The 20,838-nt window shown below is 41.3% G+C and overlaps 1 protein-coding gene across 1 annotated transcript in view; it reads left to right on the top strand.

The window, feature by feature from the left end:
• Positions 1-20,838, top strand: part of LOC121863724 (monocarboxylate transporter 13-like) — a 46,344-nt gene that overhangs the window by 20,089 nt on the left and 5,417 nt on the right. Inside the window, exon 2 of the mRNA XM_042362473.1 lies at positions 20,208-20,536. Within this exon, the coding sequence (XP_042218407.1) occupies positions 20,218-20,536 (319 nt within the window). The 5' untranslated portion in view covers positions 20,208-20,217. The remainder of the gene's footprint in view (positions 1-20,207; positions 20,537-20,838) is intronic.

Raw genomic sequence — 20,838 nt, 5'->3', positions numbered from 1 at the left:
GATAATGCTGACCGATGAACCTGTGTCGACGAGGAATTTCGTGCCGGAGGTGCGGTCGGTGATGTGCAGTAGTGAGACGTTTAAAGGAACGGGGGCTGAGGCGTCTACCAATCCCCGTTGTTGCCGTTTCCCAGGTAGGTGCAGTGGGGCTCACAGTGGCATTGGCTCCGAAACGTCTGTGATACCAACATAGGGTAGATCCGTTGTACTGGGTGAACAGTTGCAGGGGGGACTTCGGGACGAATACACTTTTTAGGGTGCAGGTCCTTAGGCCAGAACTAAAAAAACAAAAGAAAAATAGGAGAGTAGGCAAATGAGCTCAAACCACGTTTGGAATATCGCACAATAGTTGCTCTCCAGCTGTGATGTGGGTCACTCACACCGCCAGTGGGGAGAACAGACTAATGCGTTATAAACCTTACGGTCGTGAGATGTGGAGTAGCAGGTAGGGCGGTTGGCCCGGGCTGGCAGCAGGCAGCGATCCTCACAGCTCCGGTAGTAAGCAGCAGCAGAAGGAGTGGTGTTCACAGCTCCGGTAGTGAGGCAGCAGCAGCAGAGGGAGTGTGGTGTTCACAGCTCCGAGGGTCACCAATTGTAGCGTACTGTAATGTGGCCAGTAGTCAATTCTCTTAAGAATTTCTATTTTCTCTTTGTATGGCCACACAAACGTACGTACATGTAGATATCTCACACTCAGGAATGAGGTAGAATAGAAACTCACAATGCATTTTCTGTATATATATATATATATATATATATATATATATATATATATATATATATATATATATATATATATATATATATATATATATATATATATATATATATATATATATATATTGTTGTACAGAACAGTGCTAAGGAGTAGCTTGCTCAGAGTTCCTGTAGGGTGAGGAGCTCTCTGAGGAAGCTGGGTGGTGAGGTGCTGGAGAGAGATCTTGCTGGTCCTGTAGGTCACAGTAGAATGGTCTCCCTGATGATGATGATAATGGGGATAAAATGGCAATGGCTTGCCATGGGAAGGGAGAGAAGAGGTAAGGTAGAAGGAAAGTTATGAAACGAGAAGTAAAGTAGTAGAGAATAAGAGCAGGTGGGCTATCCACCTAGCAGAGACGATTTGATTGGCTGTGGTGAAGGCCGCACTAAGAGGTCGCCCGAGCTCTAGGGAACAGGGGGGGAGGAGGCTAAGCTAGCTAGCAAGGGGTTGTTAGTTATTGTGTAAGTTGGAGAGGTCTACTAGGTCCTTGTGTAACTAGTAGAAAACTCTCATCTTTTATCTTATTGGCGTCAAGAAGTTATTTATGCTGTGGTATATAATTGTGTAAGTTGGAGAGGTCTACTAGGTCCTTGTGTAACTAGTAGAAAACTCTCATCATTTATCTTATTGGCGTCAAGAAGTTATTTATGCTGTGGTATATAATTGTGTTAGTTGGAGAGGTCTACTAGGTCCTTGTGTAACTAGTAGAAAACTCTCATCATTTATCTTATTGGCGTCAAGAAGTTATTTATGCTGTGGTATATAATTGTGTTAAGTTGGAGAGAAGTCTGCTTGGTCCTTGTGTAACTATGCTGTAGAGTTGGAGAACTCCTAACTAGTAGAAAACTCTCATCTTTTATCTTATTGGCGTCAAGAAGTTATTTATGCTGTGGTATATAATTGTGTTAGTTGGAGAGGTCTACTAGGTCCTTGTGTAACTAGTAGAAAACTCTCATCTTTTATCTTATTGGCGTCAAGAAGTTATTTATGCTGTGGTATATAATTGTGTAAGTTGGAGAGGTCTACTAGGTCCTTGTGTAACTAGTAGAAAACTCTCATCTTTTATCTTATTGGCGTCAAGAAGTTATTTATGCTGTGGTATATAATTGTGTAAGTTGGAGAGGTCTACTAGGTCCTTGTGTAACTAGTAGAAAACTCTCATCTTTTATCTTATTGGCGTCAAGAAGTTATTTATGCTGTGGTATATAATTGTGTAAGTTGGAGAGGTCTACTAGGTCCTTGTGTAACTAGTAGAAAACTCTCATCTTTTATCTTATTGGCGTCAAGAAGTTATTTATGCTGTGGTATATAATTGTGTAGGTTGGAGAGGTCTACTAGGTCCTTGTGTAACTAGTAGAAAACTCTCATCTTTTATCTTATTGGCGTCAAGAAGTTATTTATGCTGTGGAGTATAATTGTGTAGGTTGGAGAGGTCTACTAGGTCCTTGTGTAACTAGTAGAATACTCTCATCTTTTGTTTACTGTTTAGTGTACAATAGTTCTGGCTCTTGAGGGTTATGGAGAAGGCTTTTTGGCCACCAGTTGTGTGATCTTGTGGTGTCTTCTGTTTTTAGTCGATGGGGTATATTTCGTCTTCCATGACTTCTAGTTTGTACCATACTGCCTGTGCTTGGCTGTATGTTCTTATGTTCAGTGGTAAAATATTGTATTTTTCGTGAAACTCTTTAATTTTGGTTGTGTATAGGGGACGTTGTTTGGAGGCTCTGCGGATGGCTTTGTTCTGTGTTGCCTGGAGTTTTAATTGGTGGGTAAGGCTGATCGTGTTTAATGGTATTGGCGGGTATTCAAGATGGGGGCGGACAAGTTCTTTAAATAGGTGTAGTTGTATTTTCTCTTCAATTTTGCCGAATCTTCTAAATTTGGTAAGCTGTATTTGGGCTAGTTTATTACGCTCTGTTATGTGTTTCTTTATTCCGGTTCTTGTTATTGTTAGCCCCAGTATTTTTCGTTCGTTTGAGTATTGTATTTCTTCGTTGTTTACTGTGATTGGTGTTGGGTTTATCCTTCAAATGTGTATGATTTTGAGTTTCTGTGTATTATTTTTATTTTCCATTTCTTCTCGTAGTTATTTATTTGTATTATAGCGAGCTGTTTTTAATGCCATCATCTGTTTGGCCTTGCCTGGATGACGGATGATCTGGGTGACATCATCAGCATATGCGATGTATTCACCGTGAATTGGTGGCGACATGTCTGAAGTGTAAATTGTGTAAAGAGTTGGGGATAAATTACTTCCTTGGGCCTTTGTGATTGCCTATTATAATGTGTGCCTCTCTATTGTCTAAGAAATTACACAGTAGAGAAGTGAAGTTGTTAGGGAGTTCTTGATTGGTTATTTTATATTTAAGTCCCAAGTGCCAGACCTTATCGAACGCTTTTGCCACGTCCCTCAATACTATATTGCACTGTTCTCTATTATGCATTGCGTTTGCAATACTTTCGTATATAAGGGCTATGGCTGTGTTTGTTCCTCTGTGTTTCCTAAATCCGTGTTGTCTAGGGTTGTATTTGTATTCCAGTTCCAGGTGTGTTCTTAATCGGTGGTTAATTATTTTTTCCAAAAATTTTCCCGGTGTTTCTAAGAGAGAGATTGGTCTGTAGTTTTCTACTGCTGTGGGGGCTTTTCCCGGTTTTGGTATCAGTCTGATAATTGCTGTCTTGAATTTCTTTGGGTAGTAGACTGAAGCTAAGGATGCATTGAATATATTTCTCACTAGAAGTACCATGTTGCTTGGTAATTGCTGTAAAATGAGTTTATTTATTTTACTGACTCCAGGAGCCTTGTTCTTAAAGCTATTGATTGTTCTTACTATTTCGTCCACCGTGATTGGTTTGCTTAGTGGGGACATGTCATCCAGTGTACTCAGGTCGATCGTGGGGCTCGGTTGCCAAATATGGGTTATTTGCGATATATGGTTGGATACTTCCCTCTCTGTGGTCATGCAAAAGTTTAAGTTTTCTTCGTTGGTGGTTTGAAAAATCTTACTCCAGAAAGATCTAAATTCCGGTTCTTGTTCGGTTGGTTCTGTTAATTTGACTTGATTACTATTTATTATATAGTTTGACTCGTTGCTGGAGGTTCCCATTAAGTGCTTTATTTTCTGCCAGAACTGGTTCGGTTTATGGTAGTTCCCTTCCGTTTCTGAAATCAGCTTCTGCCAGTTCCTGTTGTATGTTTCTTTTGAGATGTTTTTTAGCTGTTCGTGTATTATGTTGTATATGTTTCTGCGTTCCGGTGTCCATCCTTGTTGTGTGATTAGTTTAATTAGGTTGCTAAATTGTGTCTGTATGATTCTTGATTGGTGTGAGTATTGAGGGTGTGGTAATGTTCGGTAAGTGGTCTTGGGTATGTTGTGTTCCATGGCCTGGCTGACGTGCTCGTACCATATGTCCAGTGATTGGTCTATTAGAGAAGTATGCCCGTTGTGTAATTGTATGGGTTGCGGGTTGTTTAATTCTTGTTTGAAGTTTTCCCAGTTAGCCCGGTTATAGTTGAATCTTAGCCTGGCCGGGATCTGTATTGGGGCTGTGGAGAGTGTGGCTATGATAGGGAGATGATCACTAGTGGATATTGGGCCGGGTTCTAGTAGTATGTCTAGGTGGTGGTGTTGATATGTTAACACGAGATCTGGGTATCCTGTGTGGCCTGCTCTGATGTAAGTGGGGAATTCCGGTCCGAGATGTACTATATTGCCGTGGCTCACTAGTGTGTTCAGGACCCGGCCTACTGTGTTGTTGGTATGGTGTCCTAGTATGCGGTGTCTAGCGTTGAGATCACCCAGAAAGTATGCAGGTATGTTCCTCCTCATCAATCTGAGCATGTCTGCTATTGGAAAGATTGGTCGTCTTGGAGGGAGGTAGCAGGTGCCGATTATGATTGGACCCGTTGTGCTGTTAATTTCTATTGCCAGAAAGTTTTCTTGGAATGTATCATGGATTTTATGTTTTATGCTTCTTTTAATTGCTATGGCAATTCCATCTTGTAAAGGATTTTGGCTGTTTTTTTGGTATACTGTGTAATTGAATATCTTGATATTATTTGAATTACCCCTGCCGTGAGAATTTAGTATGATGACGTCTGGGTCTAGGGCACGATATATGTTGTATAATTCGTGAGCTCGTGTATGTGTCCAGGCCAGGACATTATGTTGTATTATTTTCAGTGATCTGGTTTGCGTAATCGTGGGTCGCGGGAACTTGGTGCGTGTTGTTTGGTTGCTCGGGTCTCTCCGGGGGAGAGTCTGTCTCTCCTCCTTCAGTCCTGTTCTTATTTTCTTAAATTTTGATAAGTCTACGTTCTCGATTTTGTTGTATTTGCTGCTTATTTTTCCTCCTCGTATTAGTGTTTCTATGAGTCCCTCTTCTACTCTGTTGTCTTCGTGTGTGTATTTGGTTTTTCCTTCTTTAATATCTTTGAACAGTCTCTCAATTGTTACTGTTGGCTGGGAGTTTACTGAGTAGAACCTGATTCCTATGCTGTCTCCGACGTCGGCTGGCCATTGACCAGTAGGGTTCTCTCGACGTGGTCTTGCTGGTGTTGACTTCGCTTGTTGGTCGGTTGTGTTCTCTAGGGTCTCGTGTTGTGTTTAGTTGGGAGTGGGTTGTATCCATTGCAGTCTCTGCTTCAATGCATTTTTCTTGTTGTGTTATTTTATCTTCCCTTTCTTTGCTGGTGATTCCTAGACTGTGTTCAGTTATTATTTTGAAAATGTCTGCTGATGGGGCATTGTCTGGGAAGTTTACCTGTGGTAAGTTGTTCGCTGCAAACATTTCTCTGATGGCTTTTCCGAATGTTCCCGGGTTAGCCACGTTGTTTATGTGGGCATGTATCAGTGTGGCTAGTATGGTGAAGGGTAGACCTTCACTTAGCTTCAAGTGTTTACTGCGTTGGTTTTGTCTTTGGTTTTTTCTAACACTTTAGAAGTAGTGTCTTGCAACTTTGTTATTGCAGCATAGGTTTTGGTTGGGTCAGTTTCTATGTCTGTTCAATTTTTCCTTTTCCTTCATGTCTTTGATGATATCCTTCCTTACTGGGCATCGTGCTGCCAAAGTGCGGTGAGGTCCTTTGCAGTTCAGACATTTTGGTTTTTCTTTGTCGTTACACTCCCTGAATGTGTGCCCTTCAGCTCCACATTCCGAGCAGTACTTTTTGTCTTTATTAGGGCACTTGGCTGATACATGGTTATATTGATAACATATCCAGCAAGGTGTTATAGGATAGAAATTTTCTTGCTCGATTTGATCTTTTGAAAGGTGGTAGTAGGAGATGCAAATTCCGTTTTCTAGTGCCTTCTGGGCCATGGCGATTTCTTTGAATCTTACTTTCATCATCGTTGGAGCCCTGGGGAGTAGTACCACCTCTTCGACTTTTGCCCATGTGTTTTTCTGTTCTAATTCTTGTGCGATGTCAGTTGGTGAATTGTTGGTAATGGTCTTATCCAATCTCTTGATAACAATTGACTTCTTAGCTCTAAGCTGTGGTGGGATGGCTATTTCGAAGTTATCTCTTTTTAGTGTGTCTATCGATTCAGTTGATAACATGAGATCGACGTCCTTTTCTTCTATGCAGAGCACTATGAAAGAGTCCTTTGCTTCTATTAGAGCGGCGAATTTAATTCCTAGGCGTGCGCTTAGAATTGTGCCTAACTCCTCTTTTCTTTTTTCGGATACTTCTCCCCGAAGGCAGCGTACCCGAATCCTGGTCATTGCTGCGTCGTTCTCGTTATCATCCGTCCAGAGAGGTGTGTTTGTACGTATGTAAGTGTATGTGTGCGTTTGTATGTGTGGTGTGTGAGTGTCTCCCGATGGCCACGTATGGCGAACCTACTGCCCTAGTATTAAAGCTGCTCGCTTATGTGAGGCGCGAGCCTAGTGTACCTAATTGGAGGGAGGGGAGGATTAGGGATAGCGAGCACTTCCCTGGGTGGACCCGCACGATCACGGTTACCCAGGAAGGCCCGGCGGTGTTACAAGCTCCGGCCCCCTTTCCTTTTCACAAACTCCTGGGAGGGAGGTGAAAACATACAGGGGGGACCTGAGGACGAATACACCTCTGAGGGTGCAGGTCCCCAGGCCAGAGCGAAAAGAGAAAGAGCTGAGTAGGAGAAAAAGACCCCAAACCACGTCAGGACCCGCAGCCGACAGCAGCCCTCCAGCAGGAGTGTGAGTCTCTCACACTACCCGTGGGGAGTACTGCTGCCTCTGGCAGTCCAGAGCGCTCGTGGGGGATATCTGGTTTCGAAGTGCCCTAGTAGGGGCGATCAGGCTTGGTTTGGTGGTCTTATGCCGTAACAGGCGTGTCGCAATCGACAGGCTTCCAATGGTGGTCGGTTACCGATTTTCAAGAAGGGGGATAGATCACTATCCTCTAACTACCGCCCAATCAGTCTAACATCAATAGTAGGCAAATTACTGGAAGCAATCATTTCAAACTCTATTCGAAATCACCTGGAGAAGGACCGATTGATCAATGATTCCCAGCATGGCTTCACAAGTGGACGTTCTTGTCTAACTAATCTATTAACATTCTTTTCATCGGTTTTCGAATCGGTGGACGAGGGGCACAATTATGATGTGGTATATCTCGACTTTAGCAAAGCCTTCGACAGAGTCCCCCACGAAAGACTAATTAGAAAGGTAGAAGCTCATGGCATCAAAGGTAACATCCTTAAATGGATTAGGGCGTGGTTACAGGACAGGAAACAGCCAATGAGCATTAACGGCACTAAGTCCCATTGGAGCAACGTCACAAGTGGAGTTCCCCAAGGCTCAGTACTTGGACCATTATTATTTATTATATACATAAACGACATAGATATCGGCATAGACAGCAACATAAGTAAATTTGCTGATGACACTAAAATAGGACGTGTTATTAAATCTGACGAGGACTCAGCAAAACTACAGGTAAGATCTAAACAAATTTTTCGAATGGTCTGAAAAATGGCAGATGAAATTCAACGTCGACAAATGTAAAGTAGTCAGTATAGGAGATGTAAACAGGGAAACCAGATACCAGATGAACAACGATGCCATAGAGAAATCCGACTGCGAGAGAGATTTAGGAGTAATGATAAGTAGGAACCTTAAGCCAAGTAAACAATGTGTTTTTGCTCGTAACAAGGCTAATAAAGTACTTGGGTTCATACAAAGGAGTGTTAGTTACAAGACTAGCGAGGTCATCCTAAAACTGTATCTTGCTCTTGTGAGACCACACCTGGATTACGCAGTTCAGTTCTGGTCACCGTATTACAGAATGGATATAGAATCCTTGGAAAGAATTCAGAGGAGAATGACAAGACTAATCCCGGGCATTAGGAACCTTGAGTATAGAGACAGGTTAAAGCATCTTAATTTGCACTCCCTCGAGAGACGTAGAGCGAGGGGCGACCTGTAGAGGTGTATAAGTGGAAGGCAGGGCTAAACAAAGGGGACATTACAAAGGTACTCAAACTATCCAACCAGGAGCGAACTCGTAACAATGGTTTTAAATTGGACAAATTTAGATTTAGGCGTGAAATAGGTAAACACTGGTTTGGAAACAGAGTAGTGGATGAATGGAACAAGTTACCAAATATCATCATTAACTCGAATACGCTGAATAGCTTCAAACATAGGTTGGATGCTTATATGAGCAATAGGGGTTGGGTGTAAACGGGACTGCCCAGTATGGGCCAATAGGCCCGCTGCAGTTTCCTCCATTCTTATGTTCTTATGTAGATCATAAGATGATAAGTTTATGAACAAATTTGGATCACTCAATATGGTACAGTAACTCGCGTCAAACCGAGCATTTAATTTGGCATTTAACTTTCTTTTTTGGGCTTTGTCACTGTGAAAGACCTACTTTCATTTTTTAAAGATAAATTACAACTGTTAGATTTACCTATTGAACATGATACTTTTGAGTTATGCGTAACTGACAATGTGTTTAGACCAAATGGGAAGTTTTACAAGCAAATATTTGGCATGGGTAATTGTCTTTCTGCTCCTCTAGCCTGTATTTATATGGAGGTTTTTGAGGCTAAACTACTACCCAATATAGGGGACTTTATTCCTCCATGGTATAGATATGTAAATGATGTTCTTTGTCTTTGGCTTGATGCCGGGCCAGACGACACGTAGCGAGAGGGCCAATCACAGAGGAGGAGGCCAGGCACACCCGGCACTCTGGTCCTATCGTTGCTACGTGTGCGTCCGCACTGGAGAGTAGGTCTACCAGCATCGCTGGCTGTACGCTGATTGGTTGGTAGGCGCGCGGGAGCTCAGTCGTCACTTGTAGGGGATGGGGTCCACTACAAGCTTAATGATATTGTCCCAAGTATCGCATTCAAAATTGAAAGAGAAATAAATGGATCCCGTCCATTCCTTTATATGCTTATCATTAGAAATGGCCAAAACTACAAATTTAAGGTGTACAGAAAGCCTACACAGGTAGACAGTTTCATACATTTTTTATCGAATCACCTGGAGTTTACCAAAATGTTAGTTTTTCTGCTATGTTCCTGAGATGTCTGCATATTTGTGACGCTGAATTTATTGATGAAGACTTGAAACACATTCGTTCCATTGCACAAAAATTTGGGTACCCTTCTGTGTTTGTTGATCGTTGTTTTAAAAGGGCTAAAAAAGCCTTTCATTCCTCTCAAACCAGACAAGTTCCTACACTTAAGAATATTTTGACTCTGCCTTATCGTTATGAATTTGTCCCGTTCGTTCGGTCCCTCAAACTACTAAATATTAATGTTGTTTTCAAGTATGACTCAACCATTACCAATATGTTAATAAAAAATAGCCCAAGTTTGAATGTAAATGGAAGTGTTTATTGTATTCCATGTAGAAAATATAATGGTAATTATGTAGGACAGACAGGAAAAACATTGCAGCTCAGAATCAGACAACATAAGTACAATATCAGAACAGCATCTGAAAGCAGTGCCTTGTTCGTTCATGTTAGGAATAATAATCATCTCATTGCTTGGGAAAAAAGCTTAGAAGTATTCAAATCATCTTGTGTCACAGAAAGACTTCTGGTTGAAGCTAGTTTGATTAAGGAATTAAAATCAATAAACCTTAGTGATGGTCAGTTCAAAACTGATAATATGTTACATAAATTTATTTGTCAGTGACCCAAGGTTAGGAATGCTTTGAAAACCTTTGATCTAGCTGTATGATAGTTATTTAGTGGGTCCCTTATTTTTGACCTAACCTGACTAGTCACGTCACCACCCTTCTGTTAAGCTCCTCTACGTGTGTGTTGGTGTGGGGATTAGTGGATGACATCATTATGACCTGACCATGTTTTTAAGGTCACCCTGTATATTTGAGCCTCTCTCTGTCCATGTAATCCAGTTGCCTCTGAAGATGTCTTGAATAAAGACGAAAGCTAAGGTGCTCCGTTGTTTCCCTTTTCCCTTAGCGTATTTTTCTCATCTGGCGAACTAAAACGATTTTGAGTCCTTTGAATATACCTGTTTGAATATACTAACCGGTACAAGTTCCTCAACTTAATAATATCTTGCATCAGTCGGGGACACTTTAGTCTCTCTTTAAAGCAACCCCTATTATCCATCCCAACATTGTCTTCGTGCTGTACGGCAATATAGAACAGTCGTCTAGCAATTGAAATTCAACACCAGCAAGTGCAGTGTACTTGATATTGGAAGAAAAATACTGTCAATGTATACAGCCTTAACAACATCAACCTAGAGAAGTCGACTTGTGAAAGAGACCTAGGGGTACTTGTAAGCCCGGACCTACGGCCTAGAAGACAGTGCGTTAATGTTCGAAATAAGGCAAACAGAGTATTGGGTTTTATATCTAGAAGTGTAAGTAACAAGAGTGTAGAGGTCTTATTGCAACTATATCTTGCGCTAGTCAGGCCGCACCTCGATTATGCGGTTCAGTTCTGGTGGCCTTATTATAGAATGGATATCAATTCACTAGAGTCGGTGCAGCGAAGAATGACGAAAATGATTCCGGGACTTAGAAACCTTCCATATCAGGATAGGTTAAAGAAACTAAACTTGCATTCCCTAGAAAGACGAAGAGTGCGGGGAGATATGATAGAAATATTTAAGTGGGTGAAAGGAATCAATAAAGGGGATATAGATAAAGTTCTTATAATATCCGAGCAGGATAGGACTCGGAACAACGGATTCAAGTTGATAAGTTTAGGTTTAGGAGGGAGATAGGAAGAAACTGGTTCACAAATAGGGTGGTGGACGAGTGGAACAAGCTTAGCAACTTTGTAGTAAGTGCGGGAACTCTGGAAAGTTTCAAAAGGAGGCTAGATAGATTCATGGATGATAGAGAGTGGTAGTAACTCTCGACAGGAGCTGCCATGCACAGGCCAACCGGCCTATTGCAGACTCCTTATGTTCTTATGTTCTTAATAAAGATGATTAGCGAAATAAATTCATGTAGGCTACGTGACAAGTTGTTGCTACGCGAGGGAGCGTCGAGACTAGTCCCTGGTTAGGTGAAGTCTAATCGTGAGAACAACACATATCGATTTTATTATGTTTGATTTTATCTCCGCGTAGCCCAGATAAACACCCTACTAGCCCCCCCCCCCTTCCCCCGCGCATATATAAGTCGCTTGCGAGGGAATCGCCATAGAAGAAAGGTGACTTAGCATTATTTAAACCAGGGGTCACCAAACTTTTTTCACAGTGGGCCGGATAACTGAAAGAATAACGAGCGCGGGCCGCATAATCATTCTGTTCAATACTTGCAAGCCAGAACGAAAGCTCTGGTAACGTCAGAGCGTAGGCGGAGCTACCACGAGCCGGGAAAGGACTTGGGATCCGGCCCGCGGGCCGTAGTTTGGTGACCCCTGATCTAAACTGTTGATTGCAACCATAACATTCCCAAAAGTCATTGGGTGGCAACCAATGAAATTTTACCGAATTTGTCGGGAAAGTAAAAACGAGAGGAAAATTAAGCAGTCGAATCCTTGACGAAGGTTGCGACCCTGCTCCCACTTGACACCTGATTATTATCTTAATGTTCCAACTGAATCTATCTTATCTGAAAACACTCTTGTAAGACTGATAACACCAGTAACAACTACAGGTGGTACGCACTGTTGTTTCTACGCAGAAAAAGATTCAGAAGGGAAACATACTGTATGTTCCTACGAAATCAAGCTCCTGCGGACTTACTGAATGACAACGTAAAATAAAAACTGTGCACATCGCCAGGAGCACGGCTAATAAATTCACTTTTTGAATTTTAGGGCGTGCTATATGAAAAAGAAACATATTAACATGTATTTTTATTTTTTGATAGGGTAGGAGGGAGCAGCGAGGGGAGGGTAGATATAGAGTAACAGTGCAGTATGATGTCAGACACTTTGTATGCCTGACCCTGGGTATTGCTTTGTTTAATGTAGGATGACTTAATGCCCAGAATAGCTCGGTTAAATCCCAGAAGTGCGATGACGTCATATATTATCTACATTTCGTCCATCAGCGGAACATACAAACATTGTTAAGACGTGACATACGAACACCTCCACCTTAGAACGACTGTTCAACATTCTGATAACAAAGTCTTGTGTCCGTTGAGTTTCGAGTGCAATTTCAATTGAATTCATTTTGGGGCTGCTATTTGTATGAGACATCTAAATCGATGACCCTCATCCTGGCCTAGTCTGTGGTGCTGTAAGGCGAGATGTTTGTGCACCCCCTGTAATAATAATAGTAATAATTGAGACAAGAGGACAACAACATTACAGCGCTTATAGAATTTCGTAATGTTTACGTTTAGTCCCCTGGGTAAGTCATACGGCCAAAACATCGGGGTACAGTATATAACTGTACTCTTCATTATGTATTGTATGCAAGCATCACGATCTGTCCATTACATTACTGATCACGTCGAAGAAATGTGCTAGAGTGTAATAGGGGCGCATATACAGTACAGAGCGCCCACTACCGTCCTCCTCACAACCTTGGAAAACCCTTTTTCACAAGACTAATAAAAATATATAATGGTCGCCCCTCGTGTAACAAGGATGGCCGGCCCAAAGGCCACCTAGGCGTGAATTTGTTTAAGGTGTAGAAGCTGTCGCCAACACAACAACCACACCCTGAGTTAACGAGCTGCATGACCCAGTGTCCAGGAATAGTCCGAGAAGACCGGACAACTCGCCAACTGCACTGGCTAACCATTACTCCGGAATACGATCCACAAATCGATTAACATCCAGGTCCCTCAATTATTGCTGGGTAGACAGAGGCAAATGGCGTAAAGAAACTTGCTGACCATTATACCACAGGCGCCTACCTTCATAATGACTCCATGATACCAGACTCATTAATTGTGGTCATAAAATTAATAAAAGTACAGTTGTTACGAACCCCTCCACCCAGCACTACGAACCACGCCATCTATTGTCTTGATCTACCTACCCAGCACCACGAGCAACGCCATCTAGGGACGAGACACGAGTATGACTCGTCTTAGTTACCACTCCGGGGTTTCTCTTCTCCATATCCTGGTTGTTGCGTCACCTCCTCAAAGTCTTCTTTGTCAGCTCCAATTCGAGGAGAGAGGACTTGGCTCTGGGAAGTGACCACAGGATCATCTATCCTCTAAACCTACGTGCAGTGACTACCTACCGTCTTCTATAATACTCAGCTTTACTCGTCAGCCATCTCAGCTCCTCACTTAAGTACTTGTATTTTGTATTAACTCCCCCACGTCCACTTGCTTCAAGATTGTTTATGTTGTATTAATATGTATATACTGTTAATGTTTAGGTTAAGTTTGGTTAAGGGTAATTTATAAGCTGAATATTTTGTTAAGGGATTTATGGTACTCTATTATATACAACGAAAACTCGCATCCTTTGTCTACCCTTTTATAGTCCGATTGTCTTTGTTTTTTTTATTGTTGTTACCTGTTGGGATCTGGGTAGACGTATAAATATATTCTAAATCCCCAACTCGTAACACAGTATATTTATTTAAAAAATAAGTTGTATTATTCACCCAGCTCTGGTTTTATAGTTACAAAGAGTATAAACAACATAATAATAATCAGTGAGACGAGTGGGGTTGTTTTGCTGCAACCAGCCACCTGGTCTAGGGCTTGGTGGTGGAGTGACATTGTGGCATCAGATGACACATGCAACCGGTTCTGGCTCTGTTTTCATGTAGAGGATGCAGGAAGAACCAGACTCGTATAATATGTTGTTTATTTATACATATTCTGTACATTCATACATTCTTGGCTGACTACCTTAGTGTCTGTGGGGCCGAAAGTCACTAGTGTTATGCTAACTGTGCACCTTTAAGGTCAGTCCTGTATGATGTGCAAAATGCCATAAGAGTCGCTTTAATGTTTTACAGTTGGCCTGGCACTTGTTATATTTAGTCCCAGAACCATACTTTAGCGCCTCCTTCACACTAATAAGCTTCGGGAGCAGTGTCATGCCAACTTAATCCATCCAATGTCTCCTTAATAAACTGCTAAACAGACCTCCAGCTGTACTTGGAAGCCCCAAATAAGCATCTCTCGAGAGCGAAAAAGAAAACAATTAATTTCAAGATAAAAAAACATTGCAGAATATCAACAATGCATTCCTTTGTCTGGAGTAGCAGGTAGTTGAAATATATATATATATATATATATATATATATATATATATATATATATATATATATATATATATATATATATATATATATATATATATATATATATATATGCGGGGAGATATGATAGAAGTATTTAAATAGGTGAAAGGAATCAATAAAGGGGATATAGATAAAGTTCTTATAATATCCGAGCAGGATAGGACTCGGAGCAACGGATTCAAGTTGGATAAGTTTAGGTTTAGGAGGGAGATAGGAAGGAACTGGTTCACAAATAGGGTGGTGGACGAGTAGAACAAGCTTAGCAACTTTGTAGTAAGTGCGGGAACTCTGGAAAGTTTCAAAAGGAGGCTAGATAGATTCATGGATGATAGAGAGTGGTAGTAACTCTCGACAGGAGCTGCCATGCACAGGCCAACCGGCCTATTGCAGACTCCTTATTTTCTTATGTTCTTATTTAACAGTATCAGAACGTTTTCATAGGATATGCTCCTGGGTGGGTAGTGTTGAGGTGGCACGTTCCGTTGCTTACCTTATTATTTGTGTCGTCACTCACCCCTACCACTCTGTTATCAATATATGTCTGTTACGTGACTGACTCGTCTCTGGTGAATAGAGCAAGTAAAATGTTTGTTTTGTGTCTTTTTATAACTTATAGAACAATTAGACATTTTAAATAATGTTTTTCGTTATTTTTATGGAATGTGAGTAATAAGCAGGTGAGCGTGTGATGTGTAGAGGGAGTGACAGTACCGTGCTTACAAAACAGTGAGTAGGGTGAGGGCGGCGTTATATCACTCTGTGGTAGGGGGTGGGGGCTTACACAAGACTGTTCACTTAATACCACACATCCGTCGGTGAAGGCTTGCGACCAATAGGTCCTAAGTAGCCCGTCCTGGGGTGGTCTCCTGTACCACCACCATTCTGCCACTCCGCGCCGCTCCATGTCACACTCAGGTAACTCACCAGCTCTCCACACATTTCTCCTCCTGTCACTCTACTCTCACCACCTTGCTGACTCCTACTTTTCTCTATTATTCTATGACACCCTGGCTACCATACGTGTCAACATTGAGCAATAATAAAAGTTGCCATTTTGCAAGACGGTGGAGAGAAGTCAAGGGCGGTGGTTTTAATTCACTCTTGCAGCAGCCGTAGCAACAACAAACCTGGACGCTGACAAAATGTGATGTTTGCAGTATTTGTGGGTGCTGCCTCGCCATGAATAATGCTCACCAATTATAGAACCTGTCTGTGGTACCTGCTCATATATAAAAGAGATAATTAGTACTCATCTAAAGGTTAGTTTTTATGATGACGATGACGTAAAGTAGCAAATAACTTTGCCATGAGAGAGGAGAGGAAAGAGAGACGGAAAGAATAGAAACGGGAAGTAAAGTAGTAGGAAGTAATAGCAGGTGGGCTGTCCACCTAGCTGAGTCCAGGTGATTGGTTGGGGTGGTGGCCGGCCATACACAGCACGCGCCCGCTCGCTCAGGGGAGGCAAGGAGAGGGAGCTAAGCTAGTTAGACATTCATTAGTGAAATGTGTGTTAATTTATGTTTGTTAAATGGTGGTGTTATTTGTTCACATATTTGTATAAAGTGAGTCTGGTTCTTCTATGTTAGCAAGGAGGCTCTTGGGCCACCAGCTGTGTTTTCTGGTGACTTCTTTTAACTAGGAGAAGATTGGGTCCTCCAATGCTTCAAGTTTGCTCCGAACTCTCTGAGCTTAGTTGTGTGTACGTGTTCAGTGGTTCGATGTTGTATAGTTCATGAAGTTATTGTCTTTTGGTGGTGTATGGGGGGAGTTGCTCTGATGCTTTACGGATAGCTTTGTTTTGTACTGATTGAAGTTTAAGTTGGCTGGTTTTGCTGATCGTGCTGAGTGGTATTGGTGGGTACTTCAGGTGGGGGCGGACAAGTGCTCTGAATAGGTGTAGTTGAATTTTGGTGTCCATTTTGCTGAATCTTCGTTGTTTTGTGAGTTGCGATTGGGCAAGTGTTATGTGTTTTGCTATGCCTGTTCTTATTATTTGTTAGCCCCAGTATTTTGCCTTCATTGGAGTATTGTATATGATCGTTGTTGACTGCGATTAGTGCTGGGAATGTGAATAATTTTTAGTTTCTGTGTATTAGTTTGGATTTGTTTTTTTTTTGATTGATGGCGTGGGCTGTTTTTCGTGTCATCATCTGTTTGGCCTTGCCTGGATGTCAGATGATTTGGGTGACGTCATCGGCATAGGTTGTATTCTCCGTGGGTAGGAGGTGGTATGCCAGACGTGTATATCGTGTAGTGTTGGCGAGAGGTTACTTCCCTGTGGTACTCTGCTGTATAGCTTGATGCTTCGGGTATGTGGTAGCCAATGATGATTTTTGTCTATTATCAAGGAAGTTGCAAAAAGAAGTGAAGTTGTTGGGGAGCTCTTGGTTGGTTATTTTGTATTTGAGCCCTCAGTGTCAGACCTTGTCGAATGCATTGATCTCTATTGTACATTGCGTTGGCTATGTTTTCGTAAGTTAGGACTATGGCTGTATGGGCTCCTCTGTTTTCTAAATCCGTGCTGCCTGGGATTTTATTTCTCTTCAAGTTCGAGGTGTGTTCTCAGTCGGTGGATCATGAGTTTTTCTAGGACTTTTCCTTGTGTGTTTCTAGAAGAGAGATTGGTCGATAATATGATACTTGTGTGGGGGATTTACCTTGTTTAGGTAAAGTTGTATGTGTTTCGTTTGTTTCTGAAATCGTGCACCGTGAGATGGTTAAGAGCAACACAACATAGGAAGATGAACCTATCCATTGAGTCTATATAAGAACCTTTATGGCTCAGGTGAGAAGAGCAGTGTCCAGCGGGCAGTAGATACTTGCGGGTTACCCAACTGCGACCTCCAGCTGATTACAGTTACTCTGAGGTGAGGACACTAGGGGAGCATATGATTTTATCTCCTTTATGTTGTACTCCTGTACTCACTTCCTATCTGTATGGTAGCGATAATTTATAATTAAGTAAGGTATAGCGGTATTTTTTTCTGAAACATTAATAATATTATCTTTGCTCTCCTCTTTTTCACTTTTCATTTATAATGATAACTATTTTGGCAAATTTAGAATGTTTGGTGGCAGTATGTGTACAGCACAAACATTACTGTACTTATCGCCCACAGGAGGTTCTCAGCACCACCAGACAAGGAACTCTGTCTTATTTCAAATTTATAAGTAAGTCACATCGGTATCAGTCTATCGTTATGACGTATTGTCAATTTTATTTTATGCAATATTTTTTCACAAGAATCAATTGCGATTTATTGCGTAATGGGGTAAGGCTGGCCGCTAGATCTGAGTCAGTTGACGATGTGGCGCCAAGAGCATATTTAACATTCTTTTTTTCTGTTTTTTTACGGGGGTTGGCCCACCCGGGCACAGGTCAATGATCCACAACGGGTCCTAGGGGGCGAAAAAATAAGAGTAAAAAGAAATTAAGAAAAAAAAAAGATTAATCTACACCACTGTAATGATTGTTTATCAGACCACAGCTTACAGCCCAGAAAATTACAACACATATAACAGTAAGTAGATGCCCACGTGGCAAATGAAATTCAACACCAGCAAGTGCAGCGTACTTAATATTGGAAGAACAAATACTGTCAATGTATACAGCCTTAACATCAACCTAGAGAAGTCGAATTGTGAAAGAGACTTAGGGATACTTGTAAGCCCGGACCTACAGCCTAGAAAACAGTCCGTTAATGTTCGAAATAAGGCAAACAGAGTATTAGGTTTTATATCTAGAAGTGTAAGTAATAAGAGTGCAGGGGTCTTATTGCAACTATATCTTGTGCTAGTCAGGCCGCACCTCCATTATGCGGTTCAGTTCTGGTGCCCTTATTATAGACCGTAGGTCCGGGCTCCCTCTTTTCCTGATCCATTGGTACAAGTGTTGCAAAGACTTGGGAGAGGGACAGTTGGAATAGACAGCAAGTAACCTAGCTTGTTGGGTTTCGCCTTAGTAGCCTGTCCATCATGCATTGGCTTCATGCACACACAGAGGAAAGTAGCAAAAAGAAGTAATGAAAATGAGGAGATCAAGCATGAGAAGTCAGCCAATGACTTCTAAATAGGTAGTTAGGTACGGTAGTTATGTATGGTAGTTAGGCTAGCGACCAGAAGGCTGCGAAAAATGGTCATTATGATCAATGTTATTATTCTTATGAGAGAGCAGGTAATAACGAGTGATAAAAGCTGATCCTATTGTTATTATTATTGTTGGTATTATTATTATGAATATTATTAATAAGAAAAGAGTAAAATATTTTGCAGTGGTCACACCTCATTCACGCGTAATTTTGAAAGATATGTTTAGTAAAGTTGGGCACCAGCGACCACCAGCGTTCTTGCTCTGTAATCTAATATACTATAGGAATAGCCGTGTGTCTCTGTCTGTCTGTCTGTTCTGGGCAGCCGAAACGGCACAATCGTTTTTCATCAAACTTGGTGGAAAAATCTCAAAAAATTCGTAGAGTGGAACATACCTGGTCCCATGTCGATGGTTTCTTTAGGAAGGCATTAATTAACCATTTTATTTACGATGGAAAACGATGCAAGTCTATGGACTTGGCGCACCCTAATTAACCATGCCAAGTCTACAGACTTGGCGCACCCTCATTCGCTGTACGCTAGCCAAGCACGAGCGTTCAACTTTCACCAGGCTCGAAGGGCCGGCGATCACTTGTAATCTCTCTACGCCGGAGAGAAGCGCTTCTCCAAGTCGGCGTTCGCCTCCTTCATGTTAATGATGGTCACCTTAACCTGGTAACCCAACCAAAACCCGACGACCAACACGCAGCTGATGATAAACAAAAGTTTTGCTGACATTTTTATTTTGTAATATTAATGTTGATATTTTAAAAGATATTTTTCTAGAAGACTTAAAACTGGTTTTGTTAAGAATGGCACAACCGAGATGTTGGCTTAAGAAAATAATGTCATACTAAACTGGAGGACTTGGGTTTTTACTATTCTACTATATATATATATATATATATATATATATGTATATGTATATGTATATGTATATGTATATGTATATGTATATGTATATATATATATATATATATATATATGTATATGTATATGTATATATATATATGTATATATATGTGAGTTTATAATCCTTCCAAATCACACAAACGTCACATAACCATTACCCAAACTGTAGGGTGTCAACCTATGTGGGTTACCACGTGGGCATCTACTTACTGTTCTATGTGTTGTATTTCTCTGGGCTGTAAGCTGTGGTCTGATAAACAACCATTACACCACGAAGATGCCGAAAAACCAGCTTTATGAAGTGAGACATTATAAGAGTATGGAAACGTAGAAGAAGGCAAAGCATTCCACAGTTTGGCTGTGTGAGGAAACAAGAATTTATTATAATGAATTATTCTTATCTTCTCTGATAAGATTCATTTGTGTATTGCAAAGTAGACGTCTTCAGTAAGTCAAGATGAATACGGAAACTTACCTCAACCCTCACTCCGTCTCCAGGGACAGGTACTCACCGGTTGTTCCCTTGTCTGTCCGAACGGTATCTCAGACACTTGTTGAGCAAGGAAGCTGAAATTTTGAGACAGTGACTAAGTTTGTCAAAAACTGTATTTTTTTTTAATTCTTGAGTCATATTGTACGGTGCATACAGTATTTTGTCCATAGCATGACATGAGGGGCGGTATACAGTGAAATTACCGCCACTTGTTTAACTTTTGTTTTATTGTGATTGAAATATCGTTTAATTTTGTGTTAATTTTATTATTTGGATTTCTTCTCAGGTGCTTCACAATGGCTCCTCAGACCACGTTACTGGAGGCCGCACCACTAGACGCTGTTAATGACGTGCAACTGGATGATGACCTAGATGCCAACCTCAGCTACACCACCCCGCCCTACCTCTCCCACACACACACTTACACCTCCAACATGTCATATACATCGTTGCCTATCATCACACATACCTCCCCACCCACCCTCACACATACCTCCCCGGCTTCACATTTACACAGTTCCACGCCCACTCATTTACACAACTCCACACTCACTCATACGCAAGTTTATTCTCCAGAATCTACAAAACTCCAAGCCAATGAATCTCAGAATGCTGGTAAAGACCTTTTCACCTCTGATTTTGTATACTGTACATGTAAATATAAGTGTGTAATAATAAATAATAATAATAATTAACGGTTTATTGAAAAAAGTTCAGCAGCCCGAATGCTGAAAATATACATTGGGCACAAATGACTCGTTACATTCAAAGACATGGGGTGGGTGGGTCGTTTGACAAATATTTTCATTACTAAAAAGAGAAGGAATATGAATTGAACATAAAAATTATAGTTTACAGTTGATGGCAGGGGCTGGTTTCTTGCCCTCCTGTGTGAGATCACGTAGGCCACGTGGTGC

Source organism: Homarus americanus, unplaced genomic scaffold (genome assembly GCF_018991925.1).
Source record: "Homarus americanus isolate GMGI-L3 unplaced genomic scaffold, GMGI_Hamer_2.0 scaffold48354, whole genome shotgun sequence".
Lineage (NCBI taxonomy): Eukaryota > Metazoa > Arthropoda > Malacostraca > Decapoda > Nephropidae > Homarus > Homarus americanus.
The sequence above is the reverse complement of the archived record's forward strand: the minus strand, read 5'-3'. Positions and strand labels throughout refer to the sequence as shown.